This window comes from Corythoichthys intestinalis, chromosome 12 (genome assembly GCF_030265065.1).
Source record: "Corythoichthys intestinalis isolate RoL2023-P3 chromosome 12, ASM3026506v1, whole genome shotgun sequence".
In the NCBI taxonomy this organism is placed as follows: Eukaryota; Metazoa; Chordata; class Actinopteri; order Syngnathiformes; family Syngnathidae; genus Corythoichthys; species Corythoichthys intestinalis.
The window spans coordinates 41,311,801-41,338,525 of NC_080406.1; the positions used below are offsets into that span (position 1 = coordinate 41,311,801).

Below are 26,725 nucleotides of genomic sequence, written 5' to 3' on the forward strand. Positions count from 1 at the left end.
CCACCCGCGTATTGTTTGTCTTGTATCCGTAACTAACGTGCAACTACTGAACGGCTGTGTCTGTGTGGTGAATGAGTCTTAATGGTTGTTTCTACTGGGCACCAAGTGGGGACTTCCTGTGTACATCAATAGGAGGGTTGCACCCATTTCCTTCCAAATCGTTTAACACTCATGTCCTCATATGACCCAATGTTTTTACGTGACATTCAGAAAGACATACCACACACACAGAGCGCCACCTGCAACAACAACGTTGATGGTACATGTGGGTGTTTTAGTGGAGTTTAGGGATAGACAGTTGGATCTCTGACCAGAAATTTGGCGGAATATAAGCAAAATAAATCCACATGATAGTCTTTAGCACTGAACAAAATGTTGATAGTAGGGCTGAGTCATCTGGTTAAAAAAAGGATTCACCATTTTTATTTATCATACTCTACAATCTTAATTCTTATCACATTTTTATTCAAACTAGTTTTTTCCCACTGTTTTTTCCCCCCTTTTTTTTAATCTAGAGCACAGTTAAACATTTTATGTCCATATGAAGTAGTTGTTTATAGCGTTAAATAGGGCAAATCATGTTAAATTTCACTAGCGTTTCAATGGTGTGTTTGTTTATTAGCATTAAGCTAGTGGGAGTTCAAAAAACAAAATGTATTATGTGTGCAGTATGTGTAATTTTTGGTGTGTTTAATATTATAGTTTACCTTAACTGGGTTGTAATAAGTTACTTGACAACCATCAATATTAGACTCTTTTTGGGGGACTTTTAGCAATCTGCCAAACTGTAGTGGTACCTCTAGATACGAAGTTAATTAGTTCCAGGACCTTGTTTGTAATTTGAAATGGTCGTATGTCGTGCAGGATTTTCACGTAAGAATACATTATAATTTCATTAATTCGTTACACAGCCCAAAAACCTACACTAAATCCTTAATAAATACTGCTGTTACGATTGCAAATAGCAATTACAAAGAGCAAAACAAATAAATTATGACTAAAAATCAGAATAATAATATAATAATAGTAATGATAATAATAATACTTGTTTTAATGTAACGAATCGGGTTCTAGTGTGGTGGACGTTTTTTGTTGTACCTGAATGCACTGCGCTGCTGACGTGACGGTGAGATAGAGAGTGCGGTTCTATTTTACTTTCTCTTTTAATGTTTTGATGCTGGCGTCAACTGCAGCGGACACTAGGTGTGTTGTGTTGCACAAGTTAATGGAATAAATGATTAGAAACCTGACGAAGCTGACGATTTCTTTGGCGATGTTACCACTATCAGAATTGTCGCCTTAACATAAAAAAGACTGGCGAACGGCGGTCAGAGGAGGAACGTCAAGATCGACATTCTACTGTATTGTCGACTCAGTTCACGGATGCACACACCATGCTCATATTTTGCTATCATTTACATCCTAATTTCAATGGAAAGCGTCACCTTTTCTTTTTTTTTCCCACCTGCACTAACCTTCTTGGAAGCCATGTTGATTTCTCTCGCAAGAAAATCCGCGTCCGTCTCCCGGCAAAACAAAGAAACTGTGGCGCTGTCATACATTGTCATATTTGGAGAATGTCGTCTGATGTAGAAACAAATGGCGAGTCAAATTTTACATCAGATGTCGAAAATATTGTGTGTCGAAGCGATCGTATGTCGAGGCACAATTGTACAGTAAATTTGCGTCTTGATACTCCTGTTAATACTCCCTACATCTCTTCTTTACTCAACCTTCATTACAGACAAGCTTTCAATCAATTGCCTGACTCCCTAAATCCTATGAATACCTCTACAAATGCTGGTGGCCAAATGCCTTCTGAAAGCTATTTTATGTTTCTCTTTTGTAAAATAATTACATTTTTACATTACATTACATTACATTTTTTTTTAGTTATTTAACTTTATTTATTTATTTATTTATTTGTTCATTTACTTCAGTATCATTATTTTCATCAAACCATATAAGTAGTATTATACTTAATGTTCAGTAAGTATATACTATTTTCATTTCTGGAAACACAATAAAGCTTTGTAATATGTTTTTGATAAATATTGAGGCTAGTGTGTGTTAAAAGAGGCAGAGAGACACATTTGGCATGCTCGTGAAATGCAGCACAGCACATGTTGCTGCTGTGGAAACAGAATATTTGACTGGTATTATCTACCATCTGTTGTAGCATCTCACCGGCTTGATTGGTGGTGATGGTGACAGCGGCAAACTGCCTCATCTTGGGCGCCAATGATGAAACTCCATTCTGTGCCTCAATCTCAAACGTGTAGTTGGTGTGAGCTAGTAGATCGCCCACTGTCACAGTAGTGTTTTGTAGACCTTGGGCTCTTGGAAAAAAACGGACGTTGCTCCGGCAGGGCTCGCATCGTGGTGTTCCACCACTGCTTCCGTTAGCTTCACCGGCACGGCATCGTTTGCAGAGGACTGTAAAGGTCAGGTCCCTACGGCCACCTGTGTCTTCAGGCCAGCTCCAGTCGAGGATAACGGAGGTTTCGTTGATGGAGGAGATAACGTTACGAGGAGCTGAGGGAGGGCCTGGTGGTCAGAGAAGAGGACATGAGGTGGAAGTGAGAAGACCAGGAGGTCATTGGATACACAGGATGAGAAAAAGAAACAAAAGTAGTAAGGAAAGTGAAGTCATGAGATGATGGGGAAAAAAGCCGAGCGTCCCAAAGAAAATGGTATTTAATGTTAAATGGCAAATCCACTCACCACCATTTTATGACTGCGATGTAAGCCAATACATCAGCTCAGCAGTTTAGAATTCTACTTTTACAAGGCTTGGATTTTTACAGTTTGTGTTGGCAACAACAGAAAAGGTCATATACTATAATGTTTATTCCTGGTGTAAAAGTAGACCGTGATTTGTATAGCGATGTTTCATATAAAATGATTATTTTGACCCATAGTTTGTCAATTATCATTTTACTGTATTTCATCGTCCCAAGTACTCAATTCAAGTGCAAAAATACTGAGGACATTAAACCCTTTACAGGGCAAGTAACTATTTTGGGTAATCTAAATTTTAAAAAAAATGAAAAATAAAAAAACGGTAACCCTGTAAAAACCTGACGTCCACACATGCGGACATCACATTTTGGCTCATATAAGAACAATATAAATTATGGTAGACAAGTGGGGGCCTACATGACCCAAAATGTGATCTGCACATACTGTATGTGGACGGCAGGTCCTAATTACAATTACGGGTATATTATTTTGTGTTTTAGTTTTCTGCTACTCATTTTTTTCTATTAGTATTTTTTTTTTATTTTTACATCACTTTAGTATTTAAATTTGCCTTAAACGTTCTATACTTTATTATTTTCACAGTTTTTCAATCTCAAATCTGCCTAAATGTTTTTAAAATGATTGTACGGTGACCTTGAGTGCCAGAAAGGCTATAAAAAAAATGCATTATTATTATTTTTTTTTTTTCATTAATAAATATTATTTATATATATTTTAAGTGAACAAAAAAGGTTATAGATTAATAACATTTCAAGTGAATAAAAAATGTTATGGAATAATTACATTTTAATTAAAAAAAAAAATACTAAAGTTAAAATTATATTCTAATTAGGGCCCGAGCACTAGGCGTGCGAAGGCCCTATTGTTTTGCAAAGGATTATTATTATTTTTTTTTTTTTTTTTCAGGGCAAATGAAAACGGCCAATTTGGAGGCCTGAACATGCGCGAAAAGTCACCAGAATTTGCACATACGTGCGGAAAATTGTAAATTTTGATAATTTAACAACGTTGCAAAAAAATGTAACAAAATGGCTCAGTGGCGCCCCCTTGAAATCTTAAAATTGGCATATAACATTAGGGTTTGTCAGCGTAGAGAGAAATTTGGGGAGTCTATACCTTGTCTAAAACTGCTTCAAAAAAGCATTGGCACCCATATTCTAAACCCAACAGGAAATTGGTTATTTTGGATCGAATATGAAATTTTTATCGATTTACAGGGTGCACATTTGAGACCTTTTCGCCGAGGGAGTTAGTTGGATCATCTTCAAAATTGGTGAGACTGTTCAGGAGACATATGAGATCTTAAGTTTCTAAAATGGTGTGTTTTCATTCACGGGTCTGACCTGGGCGTGGTGCCAAAGTCGGCCATTTTTTCGGCAAAACACCAAATTCAGTAAATGGCTAATAATTCCTTGACACAACTTTCAATCTTTTTCATATCTGCCATGTATATGCGGTATCCCAGCCTGAACACGACTGCATTGAAATATTACCCATTAGGCCTAGCGCCCCCTAGTGAGAACAGGAAATGCCTTTTTTTACGAGACAGGTTCCTCCTCCAAGGGAAAAAAATCTGTTGACCTCAAACCTGCATCAGGGGAGCCTTAAGACCTGTGTTCAGGTGCCTGATGAAAAATATTGAGGTTTCGTTGAAGCGGAGGGGTCCAAACATGAAAGTGAAAATGATCGTCAACAATTTGTCTCGCAAAATACTTTGAACAGTCATAACTCAGCAGATATACAACATATCTGCGCCAAACTTCCCATGCTTGTTGAGAGTCATACCCTGAAGGGTCCTGTAGGGGTCATTTGCATCAACTCTACAGTGCCAACTAGTGGCGACAGAAAGGAGTTTTAAAAAAGGCCTTTCCTATTGGGTTTTTTCAACGTAGAGCAATGAAATTTGGGGAGTAGATACCTTATGCCTAACTGCTCAAAAAAGCCTCTTGCACCCATATTCCAAATCCAACAGAAAATCGGGTATTTTGGATCGAATGTGAAATTTCTGTCCATTTCTAGTCCAGTTTACATTTGGAGGCCTGGACATGCACGAAAACTCACCAAATTTTGCACATACATGCGGCTTTGTGTGGATTTCGATAATCTTGCAACGTTACAAAAAAATGTAACAAAATGGCTCAGTGGCGCCCCCTTGAATTTTTCAAAAAGGCGTTTCCTATTAGGTTTTTTTTAACGTAGAGCAATTAAATTTGGGGAGTCGATACCTTGTGCAAAACTGCTCCAAAAAGTCTCTTGCACCCATATTCCAAACCCAACAGGAAATCGGGCATTTTGGATCGAATGTAAAATTTTTATCAATTAACAGGGTGCACATTTGAGACCTTGTCACAGAGGGAATCAGTTGGATCATCTTCAAAATTGGTTAGACAATTCAGGAGACATATGAAATCTAAACTTTTCAAAATGGTGCGTTTTCATTCATGGGTCTGACCTGGGCGTGGTGCCAAAGTCGGCCATTTTTTCGGCAAAATGACAAATTCAGTAAAGGACTAATAGCTCCTTCAATCTTTTTCATATCTGGCATGTATATGCGGCATCCCACCCTTAACACGAGTGCATTGAAATATTACTCATTAGGCCTAGCGCCCCCTAGTGGGAACAGGAAATGCCTTTTTTACGAAACAGGCTCCTCCGCCAAGGAAAAAAAATCTATTCACCTCAAACCTGCATCAGGGGAGCCTTAAGACATGTGTTCAGGTGCCTGATGAAAAATACTGAGGTTTGGTTGAAGCAGAAGGGTCCAACAGGAGAAGTAAAAATGACTGAAGCCATTTCGTCTCACCACAAGTTTTGAACAGTCATAACTTCTACAACATATCTGCGCCAAACATATCGTGCTTGTTGTGTCTGAAGGGTTCCTGTAGGGGTCATTTGCATCAACCCTACAGCGCCAACTAGTGGCAATAGAAAGTCACTCATTTTTTAAAATATATGTCCAGTTCTTTTCAGGTTGGTCATTGTAGTTTCAAGACCTTTTAAAATACTTATTTTACGGCCCATGTCCACATGTCTCTGTCTGTTGCTGTGATGACCCTTTATTCGCTCCTTTTTTGTAGTCCTCTGTCCAATAGGGGTTTTTATCTCTTAGGTGTGTGAATGTAAAGAGGCAACTTTCGCGCATGTTAGGTTCTAATGAGATGATTAGAGAGGACGATCTGCCACCACCCTGACCTGCACACTGTCCGAGTTGCATGACGTCCGAGTTGCGCCAAACTGCGATGGCCCGTTCAGTCCTGCTTGCAGGCCTAGTATTTCTAATGTTTTTTGTTTGTTTGTTTGTTTGTTTGTAGAATATTTAATTTTTGGACAATAAACAACTATTTTGTTTAACAACCAGAGCTAGTGTGGTTTATATGTAATTTTTACAGGCTAAGGAGCTGCATTTCTTTTGTTGTGAATATTCTATTATACAATGTGGACTGTGGAGGCTTATGGTCTTGTGCTGCCTCTTGCAAAATTTGGTGAATGTGGCTTATAGTCAGGAGCACCTTAAAATCCCAAAATCACGGTTTTTACCTCATTGCTCAGATTCATTTAAACTGGAAGGACTGTCAATGCTCATGTTTTACTGCCATTGATGGTGCTGGGCGTCCAATCCGTTTGAAGTGGGAACAAAGAGCTATACATTCAATACCAGCCTGCCAACCTCCCAGTTCAAATGGATTAGATGTCTACAAGTGTTAAACGCATTTCAACTTATAGCAGAAGGCATTCATTCATCTTCTGAACCTATGTTAAATATAGTATTTACTTTGTTATTTTCCTGCTGATTTTATTTTTAAAGTCAAAGCCAACTTGAACAATCCTCAACCATACCTCTTTAAATATTTAATTTTTCTACTTGGATCCATTGTATCACTCTGTCTTTCCCAAAAGAAATTAAATCTGGCCAGCTGACCAGATGGTGTTGAGGTAATAACAGCCTCTCATAACTGTTCCTCTAATTAGGATGCTGTCCATTACTGGAGTGACCATTTGCATCGTCTAGTGTTCAGCTCCGAGACAAATTTGTTTTCTCTTTTTAGTCCTTTTGTAATAAATTAATTCGTAACCAGACATCAGGGACTGGGCTGATTTATGGTTTCATGGGGAGCGGCTTTTGGAAGCTTGTAAGACAAATCTGCAATCAATTTGCATCAGACGAAGACAAACAAAATTATGTCAGCAGTAGAAAGGGGGAATCAAACCGATGAACATTTGTAACTTCAACGATTCGTGAATTAATTACCTCTGCCATAGATGTGGTTTCTTCTCATCAGCTTTTGATTAATAAAGGTCAATATTTTCCAAGAATATTCTCAATAGATTTGGATGGAGTTCACACATAGAAAACACGTACGTAAATAAACAGAACAAAATTTGCCAAAATTGGGTATTATTTTTCTAACTTGAACACAATATGTGTATTTATGAAAATCACACACAAGGTCAGAAGCTGATATGAGAAGCTGAGCTCTGAACTGTAATCCCATCCACTGATATTCATATTTAATTTTTGTATTTGCGGATGGTTTTGTCTCAACAGTGTAGAGTCTGATCCTTTGTTTTCCCAAATTAACACCACAATCATGTTCATTGTACAAATTGGTGAAAAGAAAAACAAGAGTCAGCACACCTGGAAGCATTTAGAGCATTATGGAACACTAAAGTGCATTGACAGTCAAACTAATAGGGGATCATTAGTCCTTCAAAGCAGGGTGAAGACAATTTTTATTGCTAACTGAAAAATCCTCCCACACAAGTTTTTCTCTTATGAGACATTGGGAAGTACCAGTTTATAAAATAATTAAAACCTGCATCCCATAAGAATGACATGCACACATGCTTACTTACGTGTACAGGCCATGGAGGCTTGGTCTCCCTCAGCCCGAAAGTAGTTTTTCTCACATCCACAATGCAATGAACCTTCATGGTGGGCATAGCTATGAGGGGGACATTTGGAACACTCCAGGTTTCCAAGTGCAGACTTGTAGAAGCCGGACTTGCACACTGCGGAGAAGGGAAGGAGACATTAGTGCCTTGCAGAAGGAGCATACCAGCAGCAAGTTAAGAGACTCTGACAGTATCTAGTGTAGTGTAAGTGTAAGCCATGAAAGATGATGGTCACTTATACACATGCAAAAACATACAAATAGGAGCATGCACACTAACATTCATAGGGCACACTTTTAAATACTATGAAAAAAATATCACTATGAAAAAAATATCAATCGCGATACTGTGGAATATTATTAGTGTATTTCTGTTATATTTTGTTTTGTTTATCCTCCGCCAGTAGGTAAAAGCTATGGCAGGCAGAGTTTATGTGTTCGTCTGTTTGTCTGTGTTCAAGATAAAGGAAGAATGAATAAAAGTATTATGAAATGGAAGAGGTGATTATATTTGGGGGTAATGATTTCAAAGATGCTCGAAAAGGAACAGCAAGTATGGAGATGAATTTTACTGATTAGACAGAGGTCTGCTCTCACCTAGTGTTGCTCTATTTCCTTTTAATTTGATTTTTTTAACATTAATTCTATCTTTAAAAAAATATATATATATAAAATCATTATTAATAATGAAAAAATATAATTTCAGTATAATTGAGGAACACTAACAGCAACCACAAGAACCTTAGCAGAACACCCATGGAAAAAAATGACACTGCCCATACTGTACTACTACTGCCTTATCCATCACTGACATCGGCACACCAAGGTCCCTATGCTGCAGTAAATACTCAACTATATTGAATTTAAACTGTGCATGTGTGTGTAGGTCTGTCTGCCAAATGCAGGTTTAAATGACCAAATATGATCCTACAACTAGAATGACAGCCACAATTCTTGCTGACACACCTAGAAAAAAACATCCCCCTAGCCCTTCTAGGATGATACACCAGGAAATTAGACTTGACATCCAGAAGCCTCAACCATTCACAGGAATGAAGCAACAGGATAATCGCTGGCTCAGCAAAAACCTGCAAGGAATACCAACCAGAAATGTAGACAACAGGTAAAATGAATTAATCCAATCATGGTACCGAACTGACCCTTTAGCTCATCCTGTTAGCCATAAATTGACCTTTGACAGAGCACCGATGCTCCAAACAGTTAACCTCTCGATACCAAGGGAAGACTATTTCATTACATTCGCTGGGCAGATGAACACTTGGCTTGAGACCAATTGAATCAGTTGCCATTACTGGACGCATAAACTTCATGTAATGCTATCCGTGTGGATTAGAACCATACTGTAGTTTACAAACTCTATCCACAAGCAAACCTTTGAACAAAGATGGCCATTTTACTTCACAAAAAAAGTGAAATAATTTAGAATGCTGAAAATAATTATTGTATTATAACATTGAATTACAAATGACACGTCTGTATTTGTGCTTAAATAATTAAATTGTGTTCCGATTTGAAACAGACCAGCTTGTTAGCTTTTGCAATTTCTTCTTTCTTCGTTCTTAACCAGGGCTAGGCAATTTATCTTTGGCCCGATCCCTATAATCAGCCATACACATCTATAAACTGTCTAGTTTGTTAGATTTTGAATAGTATTTCAACAATGTTGATGATTTTCAAGTGGTTTATAACACGGCAGCTGATGTCAACTGTGAAGCTCAATACACACATAGACAATTAGACATATTGGACTCTAAAATACAAAACACATTCACTTTCAAGCACCTGCTAACTTAATGCCAATATACAACGGTAGATGCCATTTGATTTTTTTGGGCCAGATCATCTTAACCATTTTGATCATCAGGGATTTATCACAAAAGGAGCCTCCGGAGATTACCACAAGAACTATATTGCACAGTGAGATTCTCATAACACTTTTAGTGCGAGAATTAATATCTCCACATACACTTAAGAAGTTTTCATATGACAGTGGTGATATGTTGGTTTTTCTCAACCACAACTGTCGAAATATTTTCTTAACAGCTGGATTTGGATAATAAAAGTCCCTTTTTAGTGTCTGCCAGGAAAAAAGGGGGATTCTGAAAAAGTGCGATGGCAAAATCAGATTCCACTCAAAGGAGGTAACTCCTCGTTGAGAGGAAAACCAACATGTGTTTCATTGACATTCATCAGTAGCGTGTGCAGGGGTGTGCATGTAGAGCGCGATAGCATATGTGCAGTTAGACAGAAACCCAGCACCTCTTCAACGGACGGAACTCATTTTAAATGGTATGAACCAACCCTGAAAGAGGGTGGGAATAGTTGTTCCACTGGAGAACCGACCACCAGGATGGCCACAGAGCCAAAGATTGATGAGCGTGTGATTGTGTGTGGCTAGAAATAAAAACTGGACCTTAGACTAGTGATGATGTGCCAATACGAAAAAAAAAAAAAATCAATCATGACACGAGCTATTTTATATAATGATATGGATATGTCATGATATTATGCATTTGTAATTATTTGTTAATAAATATACAGCAATTATGACAGCTTTCCCCCGCACCCACTTTATTTTTGAACTGACATTAACCCTTTAACACCGAGGCCTATTTTGGCCAAATTTGCATGCCTTTGATGTTGCCTTTATATTTCAAAGAAAAAAATGTTTACAATGGCCAGGTTGGGTCCCTTTGATGTCCAAACTTGTTTTCTTCACTGACCAATTATAATCATTAATATTTTAGACCTAATAAGACAAAAAAAAAAAAATAATAATAATAACGATAAATGTCAAAATAAGTAATATTGATGTCCCATTGACAACCAAACATGCTTGACAAAACGTTTTGAAGCGTGGTAATATTTATTCAACTTGTTAAGATAAACATTCAACAGAGAAAAAAGATAAAAAATAATTTTACATTTGATAATTCAACAAAAACAGCAGGTATAGTCATAGGTGTTTTTGTCCTTTCTACATACTATGGTCAAAACCAGTTATATACAGGAGACCAAGAGTGCAAAATATACGAAACTATTTATAATAACATCATTGGATACTTTTCCTCTATATGTGCAAAACAGGCCATAAAATGAAAACTATATACATTTTTTTAGTCTTTGATTCTTCAGACGCCTTGGTGGAATTGCCAAGAGCAGTTCCTCTCTGGCTGGAGACACAGGCCCACATTGCATGTCTCACAAATCCAGGCAGCGCTCTTTTGACATGCTAGCTCTCTGCAATTTCGATCTGTGACCACCCTGGAATCTCAAGCTCCAGCATCTCCACAGCCCTCTCCAGGACTTAGGTCACTTGAGGAAGAAGACGAGTACTTATTTTATTGTCACTTCATAGCACATACACAGTATAGCTGTTCCTCATCTTAACACAAAGTGTAGCAGAGTAGTAGTCGTCACAAATGCTGTATAGTACCAATAATGTATATGGATTTCTGCACATGAACATAATAATTTTGTATATACTTTGAAACAGCACTTTGACAATGTGACACTGTTCAAATATGGTTACTAAGCCAACAAGGCACGCATCATACATGTAGTAGATTGCAATGCGCATATTTGCTCATTTACACTCTGTGTATTGTACTGTAAGTAACACACAAAACAAACATATTTTATACATAAAAAATACTGTGAACAAAGTAAAAATGATCTTGAGAAAAGTACAGAGAGAGGTTCAACTACAGAGAAACACTCGGTACCATTTTTCACCAAAAGTTGCTCCTCCCGTTGCGCCATCACTCCCAAACTCTTCGCTGAACCTCTGTGGAGATTTAATTGTTCTCGATGATTGTCTTATGGGTATTTCCTCGCAAAAAAAAAAAAAAATAATACGTGTTGCTCTTCACCATTTTTTTTTTTTGCCACTCTCCTGACTTCTTATTCTGTCTGTCTATTGCGGTAGTGCAAAGGGTCGCATGCATAAATGTGCCAATGCCAGCACGTCAGAGAATAAGGGAGCTGATTCACTGGTTTTCTCGCTGTAGGAGAGTGAGATCACAGCAATTACACCCGTTTGGCTGTCAAGCGGAACCTCTCAGCTTTCAGGATTCATAGAATTTTTTTCCAATAGCACAAATCGTTTAGGACGATTAGGAGTTACGGTAGTTCAAAGTACGCATGCGGACATATGTCACCGGCGACACATCCGTTGTTAAAGGGTTAAACTAACCTGCATCAAATGTTAAATGTACCTATAGTAGTGCTGTAACCTGACCCTATCCAGTATAAACAGAAGCAGCATAGTGGCATTCACATTTTTGCTCAAATGTAAATGCATAGAATACAACGTGACAAGGCTTCAAAGATATCAACGTATCCCGCGACACATTTTGATTGTACATTTTTTACACTGTCCTACATCCAGAGCAGATCTTCTTAACAGAAGATTAATAGCATGTCTTGTAAAATTCAAGAATGTTGTGTAAAAACAGCACATATGACAACAGATGAATCCTCAAATCAATACCGGCAGTGTTAATAGTATGTTTTCGCAGTGAAACGCACGGAACTTGTGCCCTCCTGAGGGCGCATATATCATGGTTTCTCACTGCTCTCGACAAAATGTCGCCTGAAACACAATGCCATCACTCACTTGTGAAGAGCAGCACAGACTCACATGCACACAACGGCAGCTGCCATGTGATATGTCAGTTGTATGGTTGTTATGTGTTCGATCAATAGCTGAGGTCATGGGTTACTCTCATCAATAATTAACATGAGGATGGTGGAACCTTAACTCTTTCATTGCCAATGATGGATGGTCAATCATGACTTTTTTTCAGCCTTCTGCTCTGTACTGAAACGAGTTGATCACTTAAAGACGTCCAATCCATTTGAACTGGGAGCACTGCCAGTTCTAACAGTCTGTGATCAATTATACCCAATTCCAATCCTGATTAACAAATGAAAGTGGAAGGATTTTTAGTTGGCCAATGCATCCTTTGATTTTTCGGCCCTTGGAGAAAAAAAAAGTATGGACACCTCTGCTCTATTGTTACTTTGGCATGTCACAGAGGGGATGTGGGAAACTATCTCTACCCTTGACCCAATGCCCTAAATAGAAGCTGCATTCCAAGTCACCATTGCTTTCCTGATAATAATGACTGAAACATCAGAATCCATTCTGGTGACAAACACCAGTGGAGCAACGCGACAACGATTGATTTCCTTTTTATTTACCAGGTTCAGCTCATTTATCATTCAGTGTACAAAAAAGGGAAAAAAAGCATGACTTCCTCTTCCTATTAATCATATGTATTTTGCCATCAATTTGTATTGAATGTAAGATACAAACATCTACTTTTAAGAAAGTGAAGTATTTTGCCAGGTAAATTTCACAGTAAGCAATTAATGGCCATACAAGGAAATAATCGAACATGTATGTAAGGATGGTCAAATTGACTTCACACAGCCTGCGTGAAATCAATCCCCACTCAATAAGTTCGGATGTGAGCACGTGTGTATGTGTCTATTTCTATATGCCCTGTGAGTGATTGGTGACCAATCGATGGTGTACTTTTAACTTTGGCCCAAAGTCATCTTGTATAGGCTCTAGCTTTCCTTTCAGATAATTTGTGGCATACAATTGACAGAGGGGGTCATGGAAAAATCTATAGAAATTAGATTTTTTTATGGTGGGAATTTTGTCTCACTAGCATACTGTAGCCTATAATTTTACGATTCTATTGATTGTGGATGTTTCACACTGTTCGTGCTTGTTTTTGTTTGCTATGAGGTCACACTAATCTATCCTGTTTCAAACAAATATGTTTTCAGTTGATTACATGCACACTGTTGATACATAGATCAAATCCAACCAAAGTGTGCGTAATTATGTTAATAAAAGCTAATTTTGACAGCTTACTGTATTTTGGTCTATGTTGATTACAACCAGAGGTCATTTTGCAATGACCCTTTGTTGTTTATATCTTCATGCATACACATTGATTTGACTAATGTTCCTTTTGAAATGTAAATGACTCAAATCCACAAAGAGGGGCTTTTTTCTTTTTTTTTTTTTGCTAATGCCATCCTCTTTCCTTTTTTGCCCCGCTTATTCTGTCCAGTTTATATTCTAAATTGTGCATACGTGGGTGTGCTTGTTAAAGTAACTATTTTTTTTTTGAAGGGCAGTAAAGTAGGCCAAAACAAGGAAGCTAGTCCTACAAACCACACACAGGGAGGCATGGATCAACTCCCTGCTGTATCCATCAAGGACGCAATAACCGTTTCATACACAGTCCACACTCCAGAGATTAACCGGGTCAGTGAGGAAATCCAGGACAACCAGCACACAGGAGCAAGTTAACGCTTCTAAACCCACACCCCAACACACGCCTAGTGTATCAGGCGTGGGTATGTGTGAATTGTGTAGAGTGAGACTAACCCTTTAATGCCCTCACACTTGCCCATACACATACTCACACATTCCGTGTTCCCTTCCCTGGAAACAGACATCTTCCAACAAGAAATTTAAAGCCATTTGCCTTCATTCATCCTTCACAAAACTATTGTGCTGCTTTGAACAGCAACAACCATCCTTGTACCACCGAACTCACACAAACACATTAGATGTCGTCATCTCGGTGATTCAGAGCGACACACCCTTTTGTACGAAGATCCGCAAGGGTGACAATAGTAGCCAACAGCAACACATCACAATTTGCAGGCAAATATGAGAATTAAACTTCCCAACGGCTTAATGGCAACTACAGGATCTAGTAGTTCTCAAGATTGGAACAAAGATGCTTGTGAATAATCAACATGAACACAGCACACTAAGAAAATGGTTAAATTCCAGTTTCAATGTTGTTATGCTTAACCATTTATAGGACACGTGATTATTTTTGGTACAGAAATTAAAAAAAAAAAAAAAAAAGTTAACATCATGAAGACCTGCCGTGAACATGATATAACATGTTGTGTCATGAGATCTCCACAAATGTGGTCTAATATATATTTATTATTGTTGTATTTAATCTTATTGTATTTTTGTTCATGTTGTTATATGGACATGTTATGTATGAATACATTTATAAATGAATGAAATAATAATAAAAACAAAATTACAAAGATCAAAATGAATGAAAACAAATGCAATCTAGTGATGGCCCTCAATAACTCATTGCCATTGATAACGATAACGAGAACTGGTTGTGAATGTTCATCATTAGAGGCGGCGAAGGCGCTAGATGTCCAATCTATTTTGACTGCGATTAGATTTGATGTCCACCACCGTCAATGACAACTAATGAGTTTTAGTGGTATGAAAAGGTATCTGAAACTTTTGGAATTTATAACATTTCTGCATAAAATCACCATCAAATGTGATCTGATTTTTGTCAAAATCACACAGACGTAAAAACAGTGTCTGCTTCAACTAAAACGACTTAAACATTCATAGATTTTCATATTCTAATGGGGATAACATGCAAACAATGACAGAAGGAGGAAAGTAAGTAAGGGAACCCTCTGCCAAAGGAGACTTAGACTTGGATTTTTTTTTCAATTTTTACCAAAACAATTTAACTCAGGTGTATGCCCAATCACTGATGAGTGGTTTAAAGCTGCCCTGCCAACTATGAAACTTACACCTGGTAAGAATTGTCTTGATGAGAAGTATTGTCTGACGCGCATCATGGCTCAGTCAAAAGAGCTGTCTGAAGACCTGCGATCAATGATTGTCAAATACAAAATAATAAATGTAATGGTTCACTTACTTATTTTCCCCCTTCTGTCATTTGTTTGCATACTATCCTCATTAAAATATGAAAACCTATGAATTTTTGGGTGGTTTTAGTTAAAGCAGACACTGTTTTTTCATCTGTGTGATTTTGACGAAGATCAGATCACATTTGATGGTGATTTTATGCAGAAATGTGAGAAATTCCAAAAGGTTCAGACATTTTTTCATACCACTGTACACAAATGTCCTGTAAAGGGTTAAAAAGTCTCCCTAGTCCTTATCATCCTTCAGATAATTAGAGGTCCACCTGGCTGCTGACATCTAGTCCCAATGAGGAATAAGCTCCTCTGCCTACACAACTGTAGAAAACTCCAACAGGGAATATCACTTTCATTTTGCGAGCACCTGAGGACGAGTGAAGGACACACACCTGTACAGTATGCACAAAGGCACTCTGACAGACTTCTACACACACTCCTCAGTGAGGGGCCTATGCCATATGCTAAAGATCCCCAAGACTCTCCTTACTTCAGACAGCATGACAGTATTCCCTACAGTGGTACTCTGCACAAACCCGTCTCAAGAAAGGATGTCAGAACCAATGAAAGAATCTAAGCTGTTAGTCACCATAGTGCAGAATGCATTTAGTCATACAGCTGAGAAAAACAAATTGAAAATGATTTATGAATGCTACATATTATAAGCATAATGTTTTGTCAATATGTAGCTACTCTTTCAGATCCAGGTTAATGACAACTTTAATTTGACATGGAGAAATCCAATTTAGACCTCAGTTGTAGCCATGGTTGTTGTTATTTCTTACAAAATCCATAGAATGATGGAGCTAAAAAATTTAGAGTTCTATAGAGATCTTTAATACCCTCCATTTGTGTAAGTATACTCTAGTTTAGACTGTTTGATCCACTCTTGTCCTCAAGATTTTATTTATTTAAAAGCCACAAAACTTGAGGCTAATATTTTACCATCTGGTATGTACTCCAAAAAGAAAATTACAAAACAAAGCAAATGTAAAACAGCTATTCCCAATTGATGTTGTCTGCTCAGTGCTGTTACATTCACTACAGATGCTTTATAAGATATACAATATAAATATCAACAGACTCTGAACAGATCATTTCAATTTCATAAGGATGGCATATCTACAGTATTAAATGGAAAACATTCAAAGGATTGGGACTAGGAAATTAAAGGGCTTGTCATAAATCATTAAAGTTGATAAATTCCATAACATTTTTGTCACAGCAAAAAAAGAAAAAAAAAAAAGTCATTTATTTTTAAATTTGCAATGATTTTATTTTATGATTGAATCAAATAATATACACAGACGTGAAATAAGTTATGAATGACAAAAAGTTCTCGTCAACATACATTACTCCACGTGTATTATTTTGGAAGTGAGGAAGGAGCTTTTTTTATTTGTAATTTCTCCCACCGATATGAGTGAATAATTAATTGTGGCACAAAACAGGAAATGGAAAACTGGAAGCACTGCTTAGCAACAACACCTGGTTGAAAGATCCTCCCAATCCTTAGGGGCCGTTTTCATGGTGACTCTCTGAGAATACGAAAAATGTCAAATTTGCATTCATGTGGTTCCGTCTCCATACGAACAATGTCGCAATTCAGCATGAAAACGATGTAGTATTCATGCCAGGCCCTAGGGGGCAGTGCAAATTTACAAGGCGAAAGCCAATGATGCACTTTGACCCTAACAACCTCCTCAGCCCAGAAGACAACATACCCACCCACTCCAAGCAATGGCATTTTTCTTTTGCTCCAAAAGGCACAAAAATGGAAACATTCAACATATTTAAATTAAAAATATCATAAAAAACAGTCAATTAAAGGTGATGTTCCACCATATTTGCTGTTTTTAATGTTTGGTGGCACCACTGCGAGTGCTGACTTTATCGGCGCGGGACCTTTCTATTTATATGGATGCGGCGCAAGCCCCCTCAAGCCCCCAGAATTGAATCTTTCCACTTTGGAGCCCGGATTCAATGGTTTGCGTCTTCACTTTCTGATTCTGCCAACACCCTATGAAGGCGAGGCCATTCCACAACACAGTCATTGTGTCTTGGTGTCGCCTTGTAAACTGTCCCTTAGTTTCATGGGTAAAATATGTATAGTTCAGCAAAATTTATAGTATATGATTGCACAAACCCAAGTTTTATATCAACGTATCTTTTTTTAATGAAAGATGCTTTTTTTTTTTTTTTTTTTTTTTTTAATAGAATTTTCCAGGTTCTTAGCTGTTAGTCGAGCTAAGGTGTCCACCAGAGTATTCGCTGTACCAAAAAATAATTCACTAGCAAAGGTTTAATGTTGTGTTAAGCTTCCATTTTTGGAAGTCAACTAATAATTAAAATACCTTAATATTAGGGATGTACCGAAAGAAAAATTCTTGGCCGAAACAGAAAGACAGAATAATGCACATGTAAACAATTTTTTTTTTTTTTTTTAATTTATTCATTTCATTATTATTTTAATTAATGCCATTTGCCTTGGACTTTTTTTCCTTCTCGTTCCCGGCGGCAGTGAGCATTTTGTGGCAAACTCTGAATGTGTCTGATAAGATAATTATTAAATGGTTATTAAATATTTGCTTTTACCAATGAAGGCTCACAATAAAGTATTGATTGCTATAACCATATGTTCCATGATTGATAGCAGCAAAGAAACATATTAACGATTGATAACTATAGACATGTTTAGTTCTTGATAAAACTGCCTTCCATAGGTCAATGTCAAGGACAAGTCACAGACATTGGGATCTAAACTGTCTGGGACATTTAAGAAATCATATTGTTGCAATTTCTAACTTGCCAAAGGCTATTGTTTCATGAAATGTATCTGATGTGATAGTTATTAAGATGTTTATTATATAATTGCTCTAATCAACAGCTGCTCGCAACGAAGAAATGCTAATTGCTGCTCGCAATGAAGAAATGCTTTTGATCATTGTGCTCACAAAGAAGGGACGTTTCTCTTGAAGTAGCCTTGAAGACTCTTGCCTTCCCAAGGGCAAGAGGCAACAACAGAGACAGTTTTGCATTGCTGAAATGTGCTGACACACATGTATTAATCCCACCTACATGCATACACATAAGCCAACCAAATTCATAGAGGTGTCGGCCGCTTTGCTCCCCCTTTTAAGGTTGGCACCTCTATTGTTTCTAGGGCCATCCCAAATAAACAGAGAGGTGAAGGAGTTTTTTTAGAACGAGTGCGGAAGCTGTATTTTGTAGTCCAATGTGTAGCTTCCCTCCTTCTCCTTGCAAGCTTTTCAAATTAATCGAGTGCCTTCTCTCCTTATTTTTGGTAATGTTTATAAATGTCCTTCTAAGGATTGTTATTTGAACTTGACAGTGTCCAATAGCAAAAGTGTCGTTGTAGCATTCTGTTCGTGGATGTCACGGCCGATGAAACCTGATGAAATGCGCTTTCTTAGTTTGGGACACTCGAAAAATGGGTCTCACGCCTCCAGTTACTCAGCTAAATGAGTTCTTGATGGACGTTTCTGTGGAACTGTAGTTCACAACAACAACAAATACCACTCCGTTCCACCCAAAACTAGTAAAGCTCTTTCCAAGGCTATTACAATCTCTCATACTCCTTAAAATAAGATTCTCTGTATTCTTGTGCAACAAGTGGTAAACTGCGGACATGTTGGCTGTGAGCCAGTACTATTGCTTCTCACCGTGTTTTGTTTACGTCATCACAAGAGGACTATGGTTCTTCACACTATTCGGTGGTAGACTTTCGGTCTTTAAACCGAAAATAAAATTTTCATTTCATTTAATTTTCGGCTGAAAGTTTTCGGCCACATTTCTATTCATTATTATTAATATTTTTAAACTTGTTGAATCTTCTGCATTAATTATTGTTAACACTTTAAAGTCCCACTGCTGATGAATGTACATGTACAGTGGTACTGCACTTCTACTTACCAATGTCTCTACATACGGAATTTTCCGGTTATGAAAAACCTCACTGGGAAAATATTGCCACTTGTTATGAAAGAAATTTCAGGATATGAAAGGGAAAAATACAGTATGGGCTGCTACTCGCAGCTCCCAAAGTTTACTGAACATAACATGCTTATAGCCTCTCTGCTATTGGCTATTGCCAAGTTTCTTACTGGCATCTAATTGGCTAAGAGGGACCTCTACTGTATGTGTATGTGTGTATCCCAGTGTACTCTTCATCCGCCCCTCGGGCCATGAGGTTTTCCAACAGCTTTACATAACTGTACTCACTTTTATTCTTTCCTCTATTCTTTGTTGTTTACATTATTCACAACTCTCATTTTATGTTTATTGTGCAGTAATGTAATTGTAACATGTATTTGTTACATGTTTTGATGCATTCTTATATGTTATAAAAGATTTATTGCTGAATTTTGGGTGGCTTGGAAAGCATTTGGGCATTTACATGGAAAAGCATCTCTATTTACGATATTTTCAGTTCACGAAACTACTTCCATTTTTTTTTTAATTTTATTTTATTTTTTTGTCTTTTTTGCTAGAGGTACCACTGTATCTGAAAATATAGTTAGCCTTTGTTTTACTGCAAGGCTACTTTAACCATCATGAAAAATTGTAAATTGATTAATTGTTGCAGTAATTTTTTTTTTCTGGAATTGCTAGATTTCTTTTCTGTGTCACTTTTAGGAATTCCAGTGGCAGTTGGCACTTTTCACATTATGAAAAGAAACCTTTAATCTGTTTAAAATGTTATGTCATTGTCTAATTCAACCTAAGTGTGTATCAGTTTCACACTTTCAAACTGAGGTCTGGATAGCCATAAAATAAAGGTGTGTGTGTTTGTGTCCAGTTGGAATGCAGACAGGCAGGTTTGTCAGCTGGTCAGAGCAGAGAAACACTAAATCACTCCACAACTGACACACTGCACCACAGGGTGTACTGCCATGTGTCGGTGCACACAGACAGTGGTAGAGAGCGAACCAGGGACAGCGGTTACTGGGTCACAGAGAGAAGGATAAACCTTTCTATAGATCAGCAAGTTAAACACTCGCCACACTGGAAGACCTACCTCGTAAAAATTAAGTATACATACAAGCATTACAACATGGGTAGGTAACTGGTGAATATTGTATTAATTTTTTTTTTGCTATTGTATGACCTTTTATTATAGGGCAAGTGATCATTTGTTTTGTAAAAAATAAAAAATAAAAAAAACAACCCCATAAACGCCTGCCTTGCACATACGTAGACATCATATTTTCGGTCATGTAGGGCACACTTGCAAACCAAATAATAGAGTTAAAAACAAATGGTTGTCATGGTTGCGTATGACAACATTTATTTTCACCTAAAATTGCAATATATTTTCAGTGGTTTTCTAAAAAATACCTCACAATCACTGGATTGTCATTTTTAGCTGCAAAACCTTGTGTACATGATACACTCATACTTTGTGATAGTGACATATTAGAGCAGGTGAGTGACATCTTGGCACAGTCCTATTACACATCAAGATTCTCACCTTACCTCTGTTCCCAACCCACTACAAAACTCCTGTAACTCATCACCTGTACCTCCAGTTCCACTTCCTTTCCTGCTGCAGCACATTTCATGCACTCAGACATGATAGAAATCGTAAAGTCTTTGTCACTTGCATGTTTTATTTTACAGAACAAATTTGAGTTTCACGCCAACTTTTGAGTGTTTTTTGCGCATACGCTCACAAAAATGCACACCTGCCACAAGTAAATCAAACACACGTGCAAAGGCACAGTACATAAGAGTACAGTCCCACAATCTAGCCAATGCCGATGGATACAAGAATGGGAGGTATTTGCAGGGGTCTTCTCCACCCTCCCTGGACCAAAACTTGGATCGTGCACAAACACAAATCACACTGTCAAAGAATCTTGTGGTGATTCATAAGAGCTCAGCGAAACAACTCCCCAAGGTCCAATTAAGATCCAAAGACTATTCCACTATGATGGACACTCTCGAGCATATTATGCAGATGAAAGAAAGTGAAACATAAAATACAGCTAGTGCCGTTCTTTGTAGCTTTCCCACTTATGCTGGCACGGCTTTCCACCAGGTGCTCTTGTTTCCTTTATAAAACAAACACATTAAGAGAAGGTTGGGCGATGGATACTTAAAATTCCTTGTAGGCCTGAGTGTGAGTGTGAATGGATAGTCTGTCGGTACCTGACAGCCACGTGATTTAGCAGTGACCTGTCCTAAAGTGCTCCGCCTTTTGTACAATGTCATTTGAGATTGCAGCCTGCTGAAAGAGTAATTTGACTCGAAGGAAGGATGGTTGCAACATTCACGGACTGTACACTTTGCATTTCATATGACTATGCCTCATTGTCTTGTACTTTTCAATGTTGATTCCACACAAGTTAGCTTTTGATTGTCATATTGGAAAATAGTGGCCACACAAAAATTACACCCAGAGGGCTTTTTATGACAATTTCTATTATCACCTAAATAGTAAAATATATTGAGTGGGCCTAGAAATGTTTTAATTTACTCGGACAAGACAATATGAGCTAGAGGTCATTTGATGGCTATGAATGACTGAGGCAAAAACACTCCTAACGATGGCAGGGGTGTTAAACTCAACTTTGTCACGGTCCACATGGTAATTATGATTTCCTTCAGAGGGCCATTATGTCTGCTAACTAGGGCAACTAATCGAGATGTAATTCATTATCAAATGAATCGACAATCATTTTGATAGTTGTTTGTTTCGAGACATTTTTTGAATCTCTTGATAGCATTTTCTTTTCAGTATAATTATTTTTGCTTAAATTTTTTCTATAATTTTCTTAATTCTTTGTGTGTGTGTGTGTGTGTGTGTGTGTGTGTGTTTTAATACAAAACAAAAAGGGGAAAAAGTTCTTATTTATTATTTGGTTAATATCATGCATTTTTTAATTATTATTTTAATTTGAATTTATTTCAGTGTTTTATGTTTTTATATTTTAATAAAAATAGGGTAAAAAAAGTAGACATTCTCTTAATTCTATTCTTATTTTTTTTTGCTTTTTAAGAAAAAAAACATCTCTATTCTCTTCCTATTATCTACAAGGGTATCTGAACCTTTTGGAGTTTCTCATATTTCTGCATAAAATCACCATCAAATGTGATCTGATCGTTGTCAAAATCCCACAAATGAAAACAACAGTGTCTGCTGTAACTAAAACCACCCAAACATTTAGAGGTTGTCATATTTTAATGAGGATAGCATGCAAACAATGACGGAAGGGGAAAAAATAAGTAAGTGAACCATTACATTTAATATTTTGCCCCCCCCCCCCCCCCCCCCCATCCCTTTGGCAGCAATAATTTCCTGTTGCTGCAGATAAGTCTGCTGCATCGATCAGGACTAATCTTGGCCCATTCTTCTCTACAAAATTGCTGAAGTTCAGTCAGATTCCTGGGATTTCTGGCATGAATCGCTGTTTTTAGGTCATGCCACAGCATCTCAATGGGTTTCAATTCTGGACTTTGACTTGGCCACTCCAGAACGTGTATTTTGTTCTTCTGAAACCATTCTGAAGTTGATTTAATTCTATGTTTTGGATCATTGTCTTGTTGCAACATCCATCCTCTTTTTAGCTTCAACTGTCTGACAGACAGCCTCAGGTTTTCCTGCAAAACATCCTGATAAACTTTTGAATCCATTCTTCCATTAATGAGTGCTAGTTGTCCAGGCCCTGAGGCTGCAAAACGGCCCCAAATCATGGTGCTCCCTCCACCAATTCAACTTTGATTTCATCAGTCCACAAACTATTTTGCCAAAATGTATTAATATTATTATTATTATTATTAAAAGTTCTGTGGAGTGTCCAAGTGCCTTTTTGCGAACATTAAACTAGCAACAAGGTTTTTTTTAGCCAGCAGTGGCTTCCTCCATGGAGTCCTCCCATGAACACCGTTCTTGGCCATAGTTTTACATGTAGTTGATGTGTGCACAGAGATATTGGACTGTGCCACTCTTTTCTGTAAGTATTCAGCAGACACTGTAGGTTTTTTTTTTTCACCTCTCTGAGTATTCTGTGCTGAACTCTTGGCGTCATCTTTGGTGGACGGCCACTCCTTGGGAGAGAAGCAACAGTGCCAAACTCTCTCCACTTGTAGACAACTTCTCTGACTGTCGATTGATGAACATCCAGACTTTTAGAGATGGTTTGTATCATTTTCCAGCTTTATACAAATGAACAATCCTCGATCGCAGGTCTTCAGACAGCTCTTTTGACCGAGCCCTGATGCACATCAGACAATGCTTCTCATCAGGACAATTCTTACCAGGTGTGTGGTTTATAGTGGGCAGGGCAGCTTTAAACCACTCATCATTGATTAGGCACACACCGGACTTAAATTGTTTGGTAAAAATTGGTATCAATTGCTCTTTAAGTCTCCGTAGGCAGAGGGTTCACTTACTTATTTTTCCCCCTTTTGTCACTGTTGGCATGCTGTCTTCAATAAAATATGAAAACCTATAAATGTTTGGGTGGTTTTAGTTAAAGCAGACACTGTTTTTACATCTGTCTGATTCTAAATAAATATCATTTCACATTGGATGGAGATTTTATGCAGAAATGTGAGAAATTCCAAAAGGTTCAGATACTTTTTCATTCCACTGGATCTATTCTATCTATATTCGATTGTATTTTTTAATCTGTTTTTTACTTTTAATAAAAGTGAAAAACATGTAAATACTATCTGATTAAAGATGGGGAACTACAAATACATTCAAATGTTATTTTGACGAGAAAATCGATAGACATGATTTACTTTTGTAGGTCACACAAAATCATCTGGCAAACCAGATCTGGCACCCGAGCCGCGAGTTTAACAATTGTTATTTATGGTAATTGGATGTTAGTAATGTGCTTCAAATACACTAAGGATGAGGTCAACTTTCTTGTTTATTAGTGCTTTTCATTGACAAACCTGTACATAACATTATGTGTAGTTTCACTTCAGGAAACAACCTATTTGTAATAACCTTGGTTAATCATATTCATGAATTCATTTGCTCGGTCATTAAATTGCTAACTTTTTTCTTTGTAAGTCTGTGTCCTAGGGGTGTGGTGCAGCGGTGGGTTAAGACATATTGAGAAGCGCATGTTCAGCAGAAAGGTTTCTCCACTGCAGCACCCTGCAGTGTAACCAGTAGCGAGTCTACTGAGCCCAAAGTGAAATTGTTGTAATGCCTTAAAAACTGCTTTGAGCACGATCTTAGATTAGTATTGCTATGATCTTCTAACCAGAACGTTGGAGATACACTGTTTGGTACTAAACCATAATGATACACAACTTATGCACGCATGGACACGAGCCCAAACCACTTCTCAGTGTTTGGGCTGCACAAACCTAAGCTGACTCATGTTTTGGAGCTGGTTTGAGCTTTTTAATTGAAATCAGACAGTGGCCGGTCTGCCATAAACGGATTTCTTTGCGCATCCAAGTTAGTGAGATGTAGCTCAACACTGTGTAAAATCCATAATGAAATTAATTCATGTGTTTAAGCAGCTCATGGTATCTAAATACTGTTCAGTCTGGGAACAGCACTACCGTAATTTTCGCACAACTGACTATAAGCCGCCACCCACCAAATTTGACACCAAAACGACATTTGTTCATAAATAAACCACACTGGACTATAAGCCGCTGCTATCCTCACTCTATTATGGGATGTTTACACCAAGATATTAACTGGTAACACTTTATTTGACAGCCACATCATACAACTGTCATAAGACCAAATGAACCACCATGAAGCTTTGAAGCAATTGGCTGCAACGCTTCATTGGCCATTTCTGCTCCCTTGGGGCAGACAGACAACCCCTTGCTGCCACCTGCTGTCAACACTGTTGTTGTCCAACATGCCTCCTATTATGCATTGTAGCGCTACAGATGTAAGTAACAATCAAAATTCATGTTCTGTGCTAATTATTTCTTCAGTTACTGTTCTAGTTGTTTCATTATTGCTAGTTATTGTATTTGGCAACACTTTATTTTGACTGAGGCGCAATAAGACTGCCATAAGACAATTTAATTATGAAATGGTATCATGAGCATTTATGAATGCTTTTAACAGATGTCCTTTAGAGTCATCCGGCAAATAATCTCACTTTTGAATGGAATAAAAAGATCCGCACTGGACATAATTGCTGGACATAATTTGCCGGATGACACTTAATGACATCTGTCATAAGCATTCAGTAATCCCCATGATAGTGTCATGTCATAATTACGATGGTCTTATGACACCGCTGTTAAATAAAGAGTTACCTGTTAACCTAAATGAATCAACAAATAAGCCGCACTGGACTATAAGACGCAGGATTCAAAATGAAGGAAAAAAGTAGTCCGAAAATTACGGCACCATTGGAAAGTTGTCACAAAAACCCTTAGATCAGTTCAGTGCTTTCTGTTCATATAATGGTTCCATTTGGAAACAAAAAATTTTACAAAATCAGCTGTGTCAGATCATCAGAGGTGGGTAGAGTAGCCAAAAATTTTAAGTTGGTAAGATTAGTGTTACTTCAATAACACTACTCAAGTAAAAGTAAAAGTAGCCATCCAAAAAATGTACTCAAGTACAAGTAAAAAATATTTGATGAAAAGAATACTCAAGAAAAGAGTAACATTGTGAGTAACTGCTTACGATGTTAATTTTTTGTTTAAACAAATGATTTTTTTTTTCTCAGCACAAAGTTATCTATATAAACTGTTATTATGATACTGTACAATAACCCATTACATAACCAGAGTAAGCCAAATAAATACAAATTTAAAAATTGAATTCCCGCGAGACAAAAAAAATTACTGAACACAAGTGTCATAAGTCATGTGATTATTGTTGTGATGTCTCATTGCTGAAACTGGTAATGCTACTGTTGGCATCGCTGGCAAAAAAAAAAAAAAAAAGTAAAATCTAATATGTAAAGAGAAAAAATGTAACTAGTGTTAGCCCAAAGTAGCGCAGTAAGAGTAGCGTTTCTTCACAAATCTACTTAATTAAAAGTAAAATGTAGGGCTTAGTAGAACTACTCTTTGAAGTACATTTTTCTCAAAAAATTACTCAAGTAATGTAACGGAGTAAATGTACCACGTTACTACCCACCTCTGATGATCATGTTTAGTTGACAATAATAGACTTCCAATCCATTTTGACTGGGACAGGCTAGCAACGAATGAAGACTAAAACATTTGAGTTGTGTCGACTTGAAATGATGTTTGCAAAACCTACCAGAAGTTATATTTAGAGTATGTAGAAAAACATTGGCTGATTGCATTATAAGACTTTTTTGTGACTC

At 37.4% G+C, this 26,725-nt stretch overlaps 1 protein-coding gene across 5 annotated transcripts in view; it reads right to left on the reverse strand.

Moving 5' to 3' along the window:
* The window catches only part of LOC130927216 (ephrin type-A receptor 3-like), a 164,360-nt gene that overhangs the window by 73,048 nt on the left and 64,587 nt on the right, over nt 1–26,725 (reverse strand). For all 5 annotated transcript variants that reach the window (XM_057852876.1, XM_057852877.1, XM_057852878.1 and 2 more), the window contains 2 exons: nt 7,618–7,773; nt 2,188–2,547 (listed from right to left, as the gene is read on the reverse strand). In XM_057852876.1, the coding sequence (XP_057708859.1) occupies nt 2,188–2,547; nt 7,618–7,773 (516 nt within the window). The remainder of the gene's footprint in view (nt 1–2,187; nt 2,548–7,617; nt 7,774–26,725) is intronic.